General features: G+C 36.8%; 2 protein-coding genes across 2 annotated transcripts in view; both read left to right on the forward strand.

Moving 5' to 3' along the window:
• The window catches only part of EPHX4 (epoxide hydrolase 4), a 32,052-nt gene extending 19,499 nt beyond the window's left edge, over positions 1–12,553 (forward strand). The window contains exons 6-7 of the mRNA XM_014865233.3: positions 88–236; positions 11,881–12,553. Of these exons, the coding sequence (XP_014720719.1) occupies positions 88–236; positions 11,881–12,112 (381 nt within the window). The 3' untranslated portion in view covers positions 12,113–12,553. The remainder of the gene's footprint in view (positions 1–87; positions 237–11,880) is intronic.
• Positions 12,554–14,548: 1,995 nt separating this feature from the next.
• On the forward strand, positions 14,549–16,412 carry LOC106846498 (lysophosphatidylcholine acyltransferase 2B-like). Its single transcript, XM_014865290.3, is given in 2 exon segments — positions 14,549–15,761; positions 15,763–16,412. Coding segments are annotated over 2 exon segments (1,530 nt in total). The 5' UTR covers positions 14,549–14,673; the 3' UTR covers positions 16,205–16,412.
• Positions 16,413–17,680: the final 1,268 nt, after the last annotated feature.

Here is a 17,680-nt window from a genome sequence, read left to right on the forward strand (position 1 = left end):
GATCATCATTCTCTTCCAAAAGCCAAAGATTGAGTTTATTATTAGGTAACTAAAAAGTTTTAATTATTCTATTTTCACTTAAATTAGGCTTTGAAACATCTGTTTACCAGTCACAGTACTGGCATTGGAAGGAAAGGATGTCGATTAACAAGAGAAGATCTTGAAGCTTATATTTATGTCTTTTCCCAGCCCGGAGCATTAAGTGGTCCGATTAACCATTATCGAAATATCTTCAGGTCAGTATAATTTATTTTTAGTTAAATAAAATACTCATTCCCCAAAGAGACAATATTTTATTTTTCAGATTAGGTTCACCACTTATCCAAAGACTCAAATAGTATTCTGATTTTGTAAGTTGCATAATCTTTTTTTATGGAAAATTTCAAACATATGGAAAAGTAGAGAGACTAATATAATGGATCCCCCACGTAGCTGTCACTTGTTTTATCCATAACCCTCTCCACTTCTTCTCTCCCTTTGGATTATTGTGAATAGATGGATATTTTTAGTTATATTTTGTAATGATCATTTATTCATTCAAGAAATATTTATTAAGCACTTTCTATGTTCTAGGCTATGACATCACTCAGGATACAGTAATGAGCAAAACTAGACAAGGTCCCTGATTTCACAAAACTTGTAGCTGAGTGGGGAAAACAGACATCAAGCAAATAGCCACAGTAATAAATATATGGTTATAAACTAACATAAAGACTTTGAAAGAAAGGGATGAGAACCAAAGAAATGATGTTTGAACAAAGAGATGAAGGATAAGTTAGATATTGACTAGATAAAGTTGGGGGTAGGGAGGTTGGCATTCCAGAAAAAGGAAACAGCATGTACCAAAGCTGTGTGGGAAGATGGAAGGTTGTGATTTTCAGTAACAGGATGAGGACCAGTTGGCTGGAGCACAGAAAGTGAGGGTGGGAAGAAGAGAACGAGTCTGAGATGTAGGCAGCAGCTGGTCGTGCAGAGCCAAGTAGATCATGTTAAAGACTTAAGAGCCATAAATGTGAAGCCAGTGAATGAGAGTTTCAAGCTGAACAGAGAAACAATCCAATGTGTATTTGGATAAATTCACTCAGTATGGAGAATGTATTGGAGAAGTGAATGTGAGGAAACTATGGCAGTCCAGACTAAAGATGAGGTAGCTTAAACTAGTCTGAAGGCAGTGGAGATGGAGAAAGTGGGTAGATTGAAGAGATATTTAAGAGGTAAAATTGACAGGCGTTGGTGATGGGTTGGATGGGAGGATGAGAAGAAGAGGGATGTCATGGGTGGCATGAACAACTGTATGGATAGTCATACCATTCACTGAGATAGAAAATACTAGAAGAGAATTAGTTCTGAGGAGAAAGTCATGAATTTTATTCATCTTAGACTAGTTGAGTTTGAAGGGGTGCTTTAGATATTCAAATAGGCAGTTGGATACTAGGGTCTGGAATGCAGAGGAGAGAATCTGGATGAAGATATGAAAAATCTTGGAGTCACTGACAGAGCCAAATGAGGCTTTCATTTCAGAAGATATTGTCTAGGGAGAAAGTATAGTGTGAAAGATAAGACATGGAGGTTTGTCTGTTTGGATCTGGACTCTAGATAGGAGAAAAGGATTTCCCTTGAGAACTGGCAGCCATCGCCTGCCTTGAAAAGGTTTAGCGGCTTGAATTTATGCTATCTCCATAATACTAGAATTCTCAGGGAAAAAATTATATTTTAACATCATTTTGGGCTGATGACACTTCCTAGGAAGCCTGGCAGAAACAAAGACAGAATCTCTCGTGGATAAATCTCAGCTCAGACTCACAATATTTCCACAGATAAAGTCCCTTGAAGATGAGTTCATAATCCAAATTACCAAAAAATACCAATCAACCGTTAGTGAGTCAGAATACAATTGCAGCAGAACGCCTACAAATTTCAAATACTAGAACTAACAGAGACTTTAAAGTATGTTTAAATCATTAAATATAACAAAGAATAAAAAATAGGAGAAAAGAATAAGAAAATATCAAGACAGGCTGGAAAGAGCTGAAAAAAGAACCAAAGGAACTTCTAGAAATGAAAAATATGGCGGTTAACATCTAAAATTCCTTTAGGTAAGTTAAATGGAAGATCAGACAAGCTAAAGAGAATTATGAATTGGAAGATAGATCTGAAAAAATTACCTAGAATATAGCTTAGAGAGGTAAAGAAGTAAAAATATGAAAGACAGGTTATATTTGACATGTAGGATAGAATTAGAAATCATATAGATAAATAGAGAGAAAAATTAGAAACATTCATATACATATATGCTAAGAATTTTTTTCTAATAAAATAAAAAAATAAAAATAGAATGTATTATTTCCAAACCAGTAGAGGGGTACAAGAAAACTGTCAATTCAAAAAGCAGGAAAGGAGAAAAAGGGAGCAAAGCAGGGTAAATAGAAATCACAAACTAAGATGTTAAAAAAATTCAATAGGTCAGAAAGTACAATAAATATTAATATGTTAAACTTGCCAGTTAAAAACAAAATATCAGATTGGATTGAATCACAAAGCATAAGGACACAAAATGGTGGAAAGTAAGAGGATTATAGCAGGTTTTTTTTTTTTTTTTTTTTATTAATGTTATGATGGATTACAAGCTTGTGAAATTTCAGTTGTACATTTTTGTTAGTCATGTTGTGGGTACACCACTTCCCCCTCTGTACCCTCCCCCCACCCCCCCTTTTCCCTGGTAACCACCGATCAGATCTCCTTCTCAATATACTAATTTCCACCTATGAGTGGAGTCATATAGAGTTCGTCTTTCTCTGACTGACTTATTTCGCTTAACATAATGCCCTCGAGGTCCATCCACATTGTTGTGAATGGGCCAATTTCGTCTTTTTTTATGGCTGAGTAGTATTCCATTGTGTATATATACCACATCTTCTTTATCCAATCATCAGTTTCTGGGCATGTAGGCTGGTTCCACGTCTTGGCTATTGTAAATGATGCTGCGATGAACATAGGGGTGCAACGGACTCTTGAGATATCTGATATCAGGTTCTTAGGATAGATACCCAGTAATGGGATGGCTGGGTCATAGGGTATTTCTATTTTTAACTTTTTGAGAAATCTCCATACTGTTTTCCATAGTGGCTGTACCAGTTTGCATTCCCACCAACAGTGTATGAGGGTTCCTCTTTCTCCACAACCTCTCCAACATTTGTCGTTCTTGGTTTTGGATGTTTTTGCCAATCTAACGGGGGTAAGGTGATATCTTAGTGTAGTTTTGATTTGCATTTCCCTGATGATTAGCGATGATGAACATCTTTTCATGTGTCTATTGGCCATATTCATATCTTCTTTTGAGAAATGTCTGTTCATGTCCTCTGCCCATTTTTTGATCGGGTTGTTTGTTTTTTTGTTGTTAAGCAGTGTGAGTTCTTTGTATATTATGGAGATTAACCCTTTGTCGGATAAGTGGCTTGTAAATATTTTTTCCCAATTAGTGAGCTGTTTTTTTGTTTCAATTCTGTTTTCCCTTGCCTTGAAGAAGCTCTTTAGTCTGATGAAGTCCCATTTGTTTATTCTTTCTATTGTTTCCCTCAACTGAGGAGTTACAGTGTCCGAAAAGATTCTTTTGAAACTGATGTCAAAGAGTGTACTGCCTATATTCTCTTCCAAAAGACTTATTGTCTCAGGCCTAATCTTTAGGTCTTTGATCCATTTTGAGTTTATTTTGGTGTGTGGTGAAAAAGAATGGTCGATTTTCAATCTTTTGCATGTGGCTGTCCAGTTTTCCCAGCACCATTTGTTGAAGAGACTTTCTTTTCTCCATTGTAGGCCCTCTGCTCCTTTGTCGAAGATTAGCTGTCCATAGATGTGTGGTTTTATCTCTGGGCTTTCAATTCTGTTCCATTGATCTGTGGACCTGTTTTTGTACCAGTACCATGCTGTTTTGATCACTGTAGCTTTGTAGTATGTTTTGAAATCGGGGATTGTGATTCCGCCGGCTTTGTTTTTCTTGCTCAGGATTGCTTTAGCAATTAGTGGTCTTTTGTTCCCCCATATGAATTTTAGGGTTGTTTGTTCAATTTCTGTGAAGAATGTTCTTGGGATTCTGATTGGGATAGCATTGAATCTGTATATTGCTTTAGGTAGTATGGACATTTTAACTATGTTTATTCTTCCAATCCATGTGCAAGGAATGTTTTTCCATGATTATAGCAGGTTTTATTTTGAATAAAACAAAATCCCACAAACTCTTTGAATATGGAATCCACGGGGAGCCCTGAGATTGTATGAATGAGGAGAGAAGAGCTATATCCAAATCTTCTTTTTAGACTAACAACAACAAAATTTACAAATATAAATATATCTATATATCTTTGGCAAAATGGTGATATTAATTTAAAAGGTGTTGGTAGGTAACAATTTATCAAGCCAGGCAATGATTAGAAAGGCAGAGGTTACAGGCAGAGGCTATAGGTATATAGGCTATACATTTTATAGGATGTAGCAACATTGTTTGAAGTCCATGTTTTGTTGTTTGTTTTTTACAAATAACATTTGTAAAGACAGTTATTTAAGAGAAAATAGAGAGAATGACACATTTTCACACAAGTCTGAATTTTGGACAGGAGATAAGAATGATAGTTTAAAAAGTTCTCAATTTGTCCCTTTATCAGAGCTAGCTTTGTGATGCAAACAGTATGTTTTAAGTAGTTATAAGGAAAGAGGGAAAATATTCTGATTTTTCTGAGGTTCTTTTACTATCAACTGTTCATTAGGAGGACCTGCGTTCCCAAGGGTAATCTCTAGAATCCTGTTAATTAACAAGGAGAGAGATAGAGAGAGAAAGAGAGAGAGAGAGAGAGAAAGCAGACCTGTGAAAGCCAAAACTCACAATTTTATATAAAGGTGAAAGATGGTTTTTAACTAGATTATGGTAGGTTAAATCTAGCTGGGTGAATGAAGATCACTTGGGACCTTCTGGAAGCTCAACTGACCCCCTCTGACTGTTCTTTACATAGGGTAATCAAGGCCAAGTACATCATTAAAAATAGGGTTATACAATATATAATGACTATAAAAGTATAGTACATTATACTCAGGTGTGAAAATCACCTTCATACCTCTAAGGCTCCCCAGGACCATAGCCTCGTCCAGGGACTGTCCAAAATTTGGAGCGAAGGAGCCAGAATGAACTAGGAATCTAACTAGCTATAGGACGTAGCCTACAAAAAGATAAACAAGTCTAAATTTATAACAAAGCACCAAATCATAAAGCAAAAACTCGCAGACTTACAAGGAAAAATGACAAATCTACAATTACTATTGGAGATTTTAGCTCACCTCTCTCAGAAGTTCATCAGCAAGCAGAAAAAAATTAAGGATATGGAAGATTTGAACAACCTGATTGACATCTTTGATCTGATGAACAATTCTAGAATCCTGCACCCAACAATTAGAAAATGCAGTATTTTTAATCACATAGACTGTTTGCAAAGGTTGAGTACATACTGGACTATAAAGCAAGTCTTAACCATATCGTATAGATTGTCTTCTCTGACATACTGCAGTTAGCAATTAACAACAACAACAAACTTTTAGAAAACTCCATATATTCAGAAATTTTAAAAACTTCTAAATTACTCATGGATCAAAAAAATCATAATGGAAATCAGTAAAAATTTTGAAAAAAATGATAATATCAAATATGTGGAATACAGTTAAACAATACTTAGGAAAAATATTTATAGCTTTCCATGCTTCTAGTAGAGAAGAAAATTGAAAATTAGTGAGCTAAGTGTCCAATTTAAGAAGAGAGGGGGGCTGGCCCCGTGGCCGAGTGGTTGAGTTCGCGCGCTCCACTGCAGGTGGCCCAGTGTTTCGTCGGTTCGAGTCCTGGGCGCGGACATGGCACTGCTCGTCGGGCCACGCTGAGGCGGCGTCCCGCATGCCGCAACTGGAAGGACCCACAACTAAGAATATGCAACTATGTACCTGGGGGCTTTGGGGAGAAAAAGGAAAAAAATAAAATCTTTAAAAAAAAAAAAAAGAAGAGAGGAATAGAACAAGATGTAAACAAAAATAAATTAGAAGGAAAATAATTTAAATTAGATAAGAAATTAATACAATCAAAAACAAAGACATAACAGAATCAACACAACCAAAAGCAGATTCTTTGAAGACTGTTAATATAGATAAACTTTTGGCAAGATTGGTTAAAAAAATGAATAAACAATATTAGGGAGCAGAAAATAGACATAACTACAGACATAACAGACATTAAAATATAAAATTTAGGTTGACAAGTTTGAGAACTTTCACAAAATGGGCAGTTTTTAAGAAAAATATAGCACCCAAAACTGACTCATGAAAAATTAGAAAACCTGAATAGACACAGCCATTAAAGAAATTGGATTATTAATGTAAAGCATAGCTACATAACACACACCTACAAATACACACCCACACAAATAGGCCTAGGTGGTTTTACCTCAAGTTCTACCACAGAAAATCTCATTCTTAAAATAGACTCTTTCAGACATTATAAAAAGAATGTATATGCTTCAGCTCATTTTGTGAGGCTGTTATAAAACTTTCATACCAAAACAAGACAAGGATTGTATAAAGCAGGAAAATTAGGGGCCAACCCAGTGGCATAGTGGTTAAGTTCACACGCTCTGCTTGGGCAGCCCGGGGTTCATGGGATAGGATCCCAGGCGTGGATCAACACACCACTCATTCAAGCCGTGCTATGGCAGCATCCCACATACAAAATAGAGGAAGACTGGCACAGATGTTAGCTCAGCAACAATCTTCCTCAAGCAAAAAGTGGAAGATTGGCATCAGATGCTAGCTCAGGGCCAATCTTCCTCACCAAAGATAAATAAATAAATAAATAGAATATGGTGTTGACTCTGGGAGAGACAACTTAACTAATGGAACAAAGAGGAAAGCCCAAAAATGGAACCACATATATGGGAACTTGGTATGACAGACAGCATTTTAAACCAAATGATTTGAAAAGATCAATACATTTTTTTTTTTGGAACAATTGGATATCCATATAGAATAAAATTGATCCTTATCTTTTACCAAACCAAAAAAAATCCCCCAAAACTTTAGGGAAATAAAAAACCTGTATACAATAAGCTAAACTTTCAAATGCCTGAAAAATAATATAAGAGAAAACTTTCATGACCTCAGGTAGTAAAGATTTTTAAAATGACACAAACAGCTCAAATTATGAAGGAGACCAATAAATTTGACTACATTAAAATTAAAAACATTTATATATCAAAAGATATGATAAAATGATATGACAACTTCAGATAGGGAGAAGTTCTTTGCAATACACAATCGTGAATTAATAATATCTAGAGTTTATAAAGAATACCTCCAAATTAATAAGAAAAACGTAGCCCAATTGAAAAATGAGTACAGGATGTGAAAAGACAATTCACAGAAGAAGAATCTAATGGTCAATTGCATGAAAAATGGTCAAGCTTCCTAGTAGTCAGATATAGAACATAGGTTTTACTGCTTGTAATAGAGACCTAAAATAAGAGTGATATTAGAAAAGATAGAAATTTATTTCTTTCAGAAGTAAAAGTCTATGCTGGTGCGGTGGCTGTTTCATGAAATCAACAAAGCTGTCTGTCAGTGTTGGGTCAGAGATTAGGCACTTCCTATCTTCTTGTTCTGCCTCCCTAGGGTGCTGCCCTTGTCTGTGTGGTCCAAGATGTTTCACCACCATGTCTGCATTTCAGTCAGTGGAAAGTGGGAAAGGAGAAGGGGAGGGCATACTGGACACAACTTAAAAGCTGCCCAAATAATTTCTTGTAAACCGCATATCCTCAGCTTGCTGCAAGAAGCCCGGGAAATGTAGCTAGTCTTTATTCTGGGTGGCCCTTCGTCCAGCTGAACATTGGTTTTCTATCACTGTAGTGGAATGGAAGAAGTTTTGGGGAGCAGTCTGTACTACACTAGGTAAACAAAGAGTATTTTACACTCAGGTGATTGGAAAGAATTTCAGCTTTTGATAAGTGTTGGCGATGATGTGGAGCAAAGTGACTTCTCATATGCTGCTTGTGGAGCATACAATCAGTTTGGAAAATGACTTGACAATATCGAGTAAGGTTGAAGGTGTGCATACTCTCTGAGGAAGCAATTCTGTTTCTGGGATATACTGTAAGGAAACTCTTCCACATATGCACAAGTGGACATGTATAAGATTGGGTTAAACATTATTGGAATTATCAAAGTAATTGGAAAATTTTAAATGTCCATTAACAAGAGAATGGATCAACTGTGGTATAGTCACGTGATGGAATTCTATACAAGAGTGAAAATGAATGAAGTAGAACTACGTGCACAATCAATGGATAAATCTTAAAAATATGTTGTCACAAAAGCTAATTATGGAAGGATATGAGCAGTATGATACTATTTAATCAAGTTTAAAAATGCAAAACACCTCTATATACTGTTTATAGAAATATATGTAGTGTATTTGGGGGCATCTGACAAATAGCACCCATTTTTCCTGCCTAATTTCTGAACTAGTTGAGAAATCAAACAAGAGTCGGCAGATGAAAACCAAAATATCACCTTAATTGTTGATAAAATAGATTGAAGGCTATAGCTTAATATAAGAACTAAATGGTCTTGCTTACTCCCTACCGCTAGTCTAGACTTCAGAACAGTTCACCTGTAGGCAAGATTGCAGCGCAAACTGCACCTCCCCCAGCCCTCAGGTCTCTGCCTCCCACTAATCTGGTAGAGAGAGGAGGAGAAAGATTAAACCTCTTACCCTCAAGACACATTATTTGATAGACCCACCTAGTCCAGAACCCTGAACCAACCACTGTCACTCACCAGCCAGCGGTGGGGCAAGCATCCAGGAAGGCTTGAGGAAAATCTCCCCTTAAGGAAACCAGAGGAATGGGGGAGATGGATCCTAACACGTATAATGAAAGTTTAAAAACATTCATGGGGATGGTAAGAACTAAATTCAACCTAGTCGTTGTTCCCAAGGCAGTGGTTCTTCACTCCAGCTTGTATCAGAATCACCTGGGGGGGCTTGTTAAACCCAGATGGCCAGACCCATCCCTAGAGTTTTCGATGCAGTTGGTCTGGGATGGGCCCAAGAACTGGCATTTACAACAAGTTCACAGGCGATGCTGATGTTGCTAGTCTGGTGACCACACTTTGAAGTGAAGAAAAGAAATGGTATTAAGAAAAGGTAAGCAGGGGCCGGCCCGGTGGCACAGTGGTTAAGTGCGCACGTTCTGCTTCAGTGGCCCGGGGTTCACCGGTTGGGATTCCAGGTGCAGATATGGCCCCGCTTGGCAAGCCATGCTGTGGTAGGCGTCCCACATAGATAGTAGAGGAAGATGGGCACGGATGTTAGCTCAGGGCCAGTCTTCCTCGGCACAAAGAGGAGGATTGGTGGCAGATGTTAGCTCAGGGCTAATCTTCCTCAAAAAAAAAGAAAAAGAAAAAGTAGGCAGAAAGATGTAATTATATTTGCAGTGTTTTATTTCTTGAGATGAGTGGTGGTTATGTGTGTTATTATTTTCTACAATATCTTTTTAATCAAAGTAATGAAATATTTTCACATGCAAAAATAATGATGGAGTGAATAACACTCTGGAAATTGCCGCCTTAATACTTACAAATCAACTGATAACCCAGAGTCTGGAGGAGTAACATGTTAAATTCAGACTTACTTGAAATAGGTATGTTAAAATGCATTCTGCTTGGTTAAATGATTAATAATATATAGCAATAATTGTTACTACTTATTATAGTTTTTTAGATTTTTCAAATTGTTTCTATACTAAGATTAATCATTGTTAATCAGAAATATTTTATCAAGTGTTTCCCTATAAGTTCTTCAGCTTAACATACTAAAACCTCTCTTAAAATATTTAATGTTTGTTTTGTTTTATTTTATTATTTACTTATTTATTTTTATTGTGGTATAATTGATGTATAACATTATATTAATTTCAGGTGTACAACGTAATGATTTGATATTTGTGTATATTGCGAAATGATCACCACAATAAGTCTAACATCCATCACCATACATAGTTATAAAATTTTTTCCTTGTAATGAGAACTTTTAAGATCTACTCTCAGCAACATACAAATATGCAATACAATGTTATTAACTATAGCTACTGTACATACTTTGTTTTGTGTGTAATTTATATTTCATGTAAAATTTAGCAATTTGAAACCTCAGGACCAGAGAATATTCTTTTAGTTTTCTGGAAACTCCTCCCTTTTATTCCCAATTTGATTGGGTGAAGAATTTATATTTCTCTTTGCTTTTTGACTACTGGTCTTTTTAAACTCCCCTTACTGATTCAATTATTACATGCTCAGATATTGTTAAATATGCAGATAACTGTTAGGAAATGTTTTAATTTTGAATATTTTATGAGCTCTAGAATTAAAGTGGCTAGCAAGTTTGTATAGCAATCCATGAATCAATAATTAAGTATAGAATATGTTTTTCTATCAGCTTACTCATTCACAAAGAACTTAATTTGTAGGAGCATTACAACCAAATGATGGCCACTTGCGTGGGATCATATGTGATGTCCCGCACATTCCAGCAGCATCCTATCAACCCCAAGTAGCCACAAGTCAAGCTTTTTGATAACAAGCGAAAATGTCAGTCAGTGCTGGAGAGTGTCTAGTTAGATGCTCATTCTATTCTTAGTTAACAGGAGTGTAATTAACACTAACCCACCTTTCTGAAAAACAGCGTGGCAGAAGGAGTCAAAAGCTTTAAACATATTTATACTCTTTAGCTAGGAATTTCACTTCCAGGGCGCTAGCCCAAAGAAATGATCTGAAATGCCAACAAAGATTTGGGCACAAAAGGCCCGTTATAGCATCACTTAAAACATCCCCTTGTTTTAAGTGATGCTATAATCTAAATATTCAATTCTAAGAGAATTGTAAAGCCATTTATGGGTTATTATACCATAAAATAATATCTTTTACAATTATTCTTGAAAAACTTTATGAAATGAGAAAGTTCTAAAGTTATAATTTAATATGAAATTGCATATGTATACTGTGTATAAATTGTATATATTTATTGCATTGTACTTATAGTATGGTTTCAACCATATGCATAGAAAATGACTAAAAGTTTACCTTTTAATGATGGAATTATGCATGATTTTATTCTTTGTACTTTTCTGTATTTAAGAAAATACATGATAATAACTTTATGCTTTAAAAAGAATTTTCTTGCAAAGTGAATATAGTATCATGTAATATTAAAGCTCAGTTCATATATATTTTCTGCCTTTTCAATTCCAATTTTCATATAAAATGCATGAGGTTATCTAACAATTTAAAATATGTTTAAACAGTAACCGTAGCACCATTTAAAGTTCTCTCATCACATCATGCAGAAATTCCAGTCTGCTTTTAAAGCAAATTATTCCACAGAGTGATGAATTTCATATTTAATTTATAGCCTTCATTATATATTTTGCTTGCCTCGTCCAATTAAAAATTTTATTGGGCCCTTCCTTAAATAATGTTTTAAATTTTTTATTGTATAGATTGATTGCCTAATGTAGTGTTTCTCAACCAATTTTTCATCATCATCTCCCTAAGGAGCCTTCTTAGACATTTTTTTCCTAATTGCCCCCCACCCCATGAAATTTTAATATCTGTTTACGTACTGTATGTATATCCATGGTTTATATATAAGAAGAGTAAGATTTTTTTCACTCAGTCAACAACCAAGTTTCACCCCTTTGGTGATAATATTGCCCCCTTTGAGAATGTGTGGCCTAAAAGAACATTATGGAAAAATGTTATTTTACCTTTTACAGTGAGTCTCAAGCCCGTGTTTTGTTTTTATAGCTGCCTGCCTCTTAGACATCATATGGTGACCATTCCAACACTACTACTGTGGGGAGAGAAAGACGCATTTATGGAAGTTGAGATGGCTGAAGTCACAAAGATTTATGTTAAAAACTATTTCAGGCTAACTATTTTGTCAGAAGCCAGTCATTGGCTTCAGCAAGAACAACCTGACATAGTGAATAAATTGATATGGACATTTCTAAAAGAAGAAACAAGAAAAAAAGATTGACTTTTCTATGTCTTCTATGAGGGGTCTGTAATGAAATCTCTAAATAATTTTTAAAAATTTGTTCACCAACTTCTTTAAGCTTCATTAGGAAAAAACTGTTTTAATATGCTTTATCATAAATAAATACCCTGGCAAATGGTATTGAAAAAAATCTGAGAATATGTGAACTTGTAACACACTGTTGATTTTCTTTTGTTGTAATTTGGACAGAAAAGCATCTGCCTTAAAATGTATACACTTGTACAAAAAGGAAGTTGGAGAAAGTGGCTCAGTTTTGGTTTCTTGTGTTCTTTATCCTGTTAATATATAGTGCCTTTTACAAATGTATATTAAAGGTTAGTTGTGCTATATTAAAAGGCAAACCTGCAATGGTATAAATTTTCATTTTATAGTTCAATAGTTCTTTTGACTACTTTTTAACCATTAAAAATTCTATTATCAAACCTTTGGATTTATAGTATATTTATTAGTTTGAAGGCAAATATGACTAATGAATATACGTTCTTAAAATAGGCCATAACTACTACTTATATGGGGAAGATTAACCAGAGATGATGTGGAGATTCTCATATATAATATGTATATATATGTGTATATATATTAAACATTGAAAAACAGGGGAGCACATCCGTTAAATTACTTGCCTCAATTCTCCAGCTAAATTGGTGAGAGATTGAGAAAAAGGATAAAATGTCCTTTTGCCCCATTCAATGAAGCAGGAATTGAATACTGTACTTCCTGTGTGCACTAGAACCTAAGCTCCACAGGGCATAGATTTTTTATTGTTTTATTAACTGATATGTATCCAGCATCTAGAATAAGGGCCTGGCTCATTGTAGAAATTCAAAAGTTTGCTTAATGAATAATTAACATATTTGACACACTGCTAGGCACTGTGGTGGAAATATAAAAGAAAGATGACATGGTAATATGGAATTTTCCCTTAAGAAGCATACACAGAATGCAGTTAAATGAGAGTTCAAGAGCGGTAATGAACATCACAAATAAGAGTGGGAAGAGCTACAATAGAGAAAGATACCAGCTCAAGGGACTACTACTCATTCTCTTGGGTTGCTCTCCTTTGGCATGGGAGGCAACTAGTAACATTGCCAAATCACAGCCCCTTAGAGACAATAACTGTGTTCCCAAATAAGACTAAGTTGGTGAAAGGAATGTTTCCCTCACTAAGCATAGTTCTGATAGCGACAGAAGAAAGTAGAATGTCCCTAAGAATTCTCATCATTGTATCTTAGCAACTTGTATTTACTAATAAAAGCCCAATTTCCAAATATATTAGACTTGTGCCTCATATGAACATTGCAAGGTATGGAGTATCACCAATTTGTAGATGTGAAAATGAGGTTGGCCAATGCCCACAGTGTAAGTGTGGGAACCAGGATCTGACCTAAATCTATCTGGTCGTAAAGCCCATAACCTTTCCACTTAGATCACATTCTGTTTAACAGGTTCTTGTGTCCACACTGCTCTTCTTATTTTATTGGTAACCCAGTGTGCTCCAATAAATGGAAACATCTCTCAGAAACCTACAATTTGACTTTTAATTCTGGGAAAAGAAATTTAAATGAGCAATTAGCAAGCAGGAATATTCTATACAGCATTGTGCAGAGTTTCAAATGCTGCAAGGTATACAAGAGAGCCTGGTTCGCACCAACTTTGATTATGCTCCCCTCTTGATCATTTCCAAAGGGCAGCGAAAGGGAAAGGAACAGGACTTTACTGACTGTGTGTGTTGACGCAATAAAGTAATCCTGACTTATTTTGACGAGAACCTGTTACTGACAAAGGCGATTTTAAGGTTTGCTATTGTTACTTATGTCAGTTTGGAGTGCTGATTGGTTCATGTGGACTAATGTGAAGAATATGAATCAAACGTGCCGTGGCTAATTCTGGCCTATGATAATGGATATACTCTAATTTTCAGCAGATGTAAAAAGAGTGCTTCCAACAGACATAAAGGCTCCGGGGTGCCATCAGTTAAACCTCTTAGCATAAAGAGATGTTACTGTCTCTGTAGAAATCAATTTGTAGGCAGAGTAAATGAATTTGACTTACCAGCTACCAAAGTATCTCCCAGTAAGTAAATTTTACTGGTAATGGCATTTAAATTAAAAAGTTGTAATTAATATTCATCTATTTAAATGAATATATCCCTAGTAGGTATATAATGTATGCTTAATAGAAATGTCAGAAGTTATGTGAAAATAATTTATCAAGCATATATGTCAAAAGGAGGCCATTTACAGAAAGTGAAAAAAATTGTACTGTTGATATGATTCTAATTCAACATTACAATTAGATGTTACATCTAACTCTACATCATTTACCACTTTTTGAGTTTTCTGATTTTAAAGGTAATACATCATTTCCTATTACCCCACAATTGCCTTTAAGAGTTCTAATTATGTTAGAAGAGAACAGAAGGAGCACTCGAATATGGGCAAGGGGTGCGCTCTGGGGCGGCTGCCCACAGATCCAAGCTACCCGCGCCCTGAGGCCACTGAAAAGTCAACCTCCTGGCGCAGCGGTCCTCCGACTCGGAGATGGCCGTGAGGGAGTCGGTCCTCAGCCAGGGGAGGTACAAGTCCTCGCAGCCGCCAGCGGTGGCCAACCCCTTCGTGCAACAGACGCGCATCAGCGCATGGCGCTGGGCCTACATCATTCTCACCGGGAGTGTGCTGGTGCCCGTTCGGGTGTCCTGCATCGCCTTCCTCTTCATCTTCCTCTGGCCAGTGGCCATGCTTTCCACCGTGGGCCTTTCGGCTCAACCAACCAAGCCCGCTAAGAGTTGGAGAAGAACACTAATGCAGTCAGCCCTCAAGTTCTTGTTTCAGGCGACGTTCTTTTTAGCAGGGTTTCTGGTTAAAGTGAAAGGGAAAAAGGCAACCCGAGACGAGGCCCCCATCTTCGTGACAGCGCCGCACTCTACTTTCTTTGACGCTATCGCCTGTGTGGTGGCAGGGTTACCCTCAGTGGTCTCCGCAAGTCAAAACGCGCTGATCCCTGTGGCTGGGAAACTCCTACTGTCAACACAGCCCGTGCTTGTGACGCGAGAGGACCCAAATTCCAGGAAGAATACCAAGAATGAAATCCTGAGGCGAGTGACATCTGAAAGGAAGTGGCCACAGATCCTCATTTTCCCGGAAGGAGTGTGTACCAATCGCACGTGTCTGGTCACCTTTAAACTAGGAGCCTTCTCTCCAGGTGTTCCTGTGCAGCCAGTGCTGCTCAGGTACCCAAACACGCTGGACACGGTGACCTGGACCTGGCAGGGTTTCACAGGCTTCCAGGCCTGTATGCTGACCCTGAGTCAACTCTTCACCAGGGTAGAAGTGGAGTTTATGCCTGTTTATATCCCAAATGACCAAGAAAAAAAAGACCCGGTCCTTTTTGCCAATACAGTGAGGATCAACATGGCAAATGCTCTGGGGGTGCCTGTGACAGACCACACTTATGAAGACTGCAGACTGATGATTTCCACAGGTAACCTTCAACTACCCACGGAAGCTGGTTTGGTGGGATTTACAAAAATTAGCCAGAAATTGAAGTTAGATTGGGATAATATTCATCAGCATTTGGATGAATATGCTGCAATTGCAGTTGCCTCAAAAGGAGGGAAGATAGAAATTGAAGTTTGCAAATTATTTAAAACTCCCAATTTAAGAGCCCTTGAGACAACTTTTTACCCTTTTTGACAGGAATAATGAGGGCAGCATAGACCTCAGAGAGTATGTGATAGGTCTGACTGTCCTATGCAATTCCGCCAACACTGAAAAGATTCTGCAAATGTCATTTAAGCTTTTTGATCTTGATGAGGATGGTTTTATAACAGAACAGGAGTTAGCTGCTACACTTTGGGCAGCTTTTGGAGTGCCAGATCTTGACGTTTCCAGACTCTTTCAGGAAATAGCTGGACAGAGCTCAGAGTCCATTTCATACGAGAAGTTTAAGAAATTTGCCCTGAGGCATCCACAATATGCCAAGTTATTTAATTCATACTTAGATCTTCAGGCAGCCTATATATATAGTCATTACCACAACAAGTATAGGCTTAATCACTGTATTAAATGTTAAAGGCAGTCCTGAAAATGGTGAAAGTGCCTTCTAGGTAGAAACTATAATTGAAATAAAAATTATCCTTTGAGGAAAAACAGTTTTTACTCTAAGTGGACTAGGCACTTAATTACGTTATTAAAATGTGCTTGAGAAATATATATTTCAATTAGATTTGAGTACCTATTTTTCTTCTTTCTTAATATGTTTGTTTCAGTGTGACCTGAGGTAGAAGAATAAGAAATCTAGTCATTAACCTTGTTCACCCAGCATGGTTCTAATTAGTGCCTTTATTTTGCTGAAGTAAGGCCAGAGGAACATTACAGCACATCACCTCTGCCTCATTTTTGCAGAGAAAATAACTCATTAATAGCTCCACTGGCAATAAATACATTAAATTATCATTTTTAATCTCTCCAAAAAGGACCTGGTGGATGAATGCCTCTTTGCTCTTTCTCAAAGTAGCCCAAATGTTCTTATTTCACAAGACAAAATAAAAATAAACATTAGGAAGATATATTTGGGAATATCATTGAAACAGTTTTATATGCTATGGCTACCCTTGTATATTTTTAGGTATGAAAGTGATTATTTAGAATGAGAAAAGAAATCACAGCAGACTACAGTTTCTGGAAAGCTGACTAATATCATAAACATAGGTTATAAATAAAGGAATCCTGAAAAATTCTGTTTTCTGTGATTCTCATCAAAGGGGAAAATTTTGCATTTATAATTGCATGTTCTGCATTACTGAGAATATTCCTTTTGTTCTGACCAGGCATCAAAGAGAACTGAAGCCTCTACTTACTGTTGTACACCTCCCTAATACCCATGTACTTCCAGCACCCTTTGCTGTAAGACATCTTCACATAGTGATGTCACCTTGAGCCCTACCTCTTCATGTCATCACGCAGGATGAATCAGCAAAGTATTCCTAGAAGCCATTCCTATACCAGGACAGGAACCAAGAACTTATCTAGATGTGGAAGTGATTGCAAACCAATAAATCTTCCATGTTAACCCTAACTTAGTTTCACTGTTGCTGAATCCCAAAAATGTCTGCAGCCACTCAGTGCCACCAAATATAAGTGAACATTTAACTAAGGGGAATGAGGGTCTTAACCACTTGTGGTCAAAATCTTACTTTTGCAGACTTTACAAAAACAGACCCATGTAGACACGTCTAGGGACCTTACTAGAGCCTTGGAAGGGGCTTGGGCAAGTGGGGCCTCTCAAGCTTAAACTTCATTGGTTAACTTCCTGGTATTTTGAGAGAGTAGAAGGAAGAAGAGATGAGTGGGAGAAAGGTGAGCAGATGGGGAAAGCTTAAGGAAAGGGAAAGATAAAAAATCAAATATTGTTTAGAGATCATTACCAGGCTGTTCTGACGTGAGAAAAGGAGATGCAAAGTGATATTTCATAATCCCCACTGTCTTAATCCGTTCGGGCTGCTCTAACAAAGATACCATAGACTGGGTGGCTTAAACAACCAACATT

This window comes from Equus asinus, chromosome 16, assembly GCF_041296235.1.
Source record: "Equus asinus isolate D_3611 breed Donkey chromosome 16, EquAss-T2T_v2, whole genome shotgun sequence".
NCBI classification, from domain to species: Eukaryota; Metazoa; Chordata; class Mammalia; order Perissodactyla; family Equidae; genus Equus; species Equus asinus.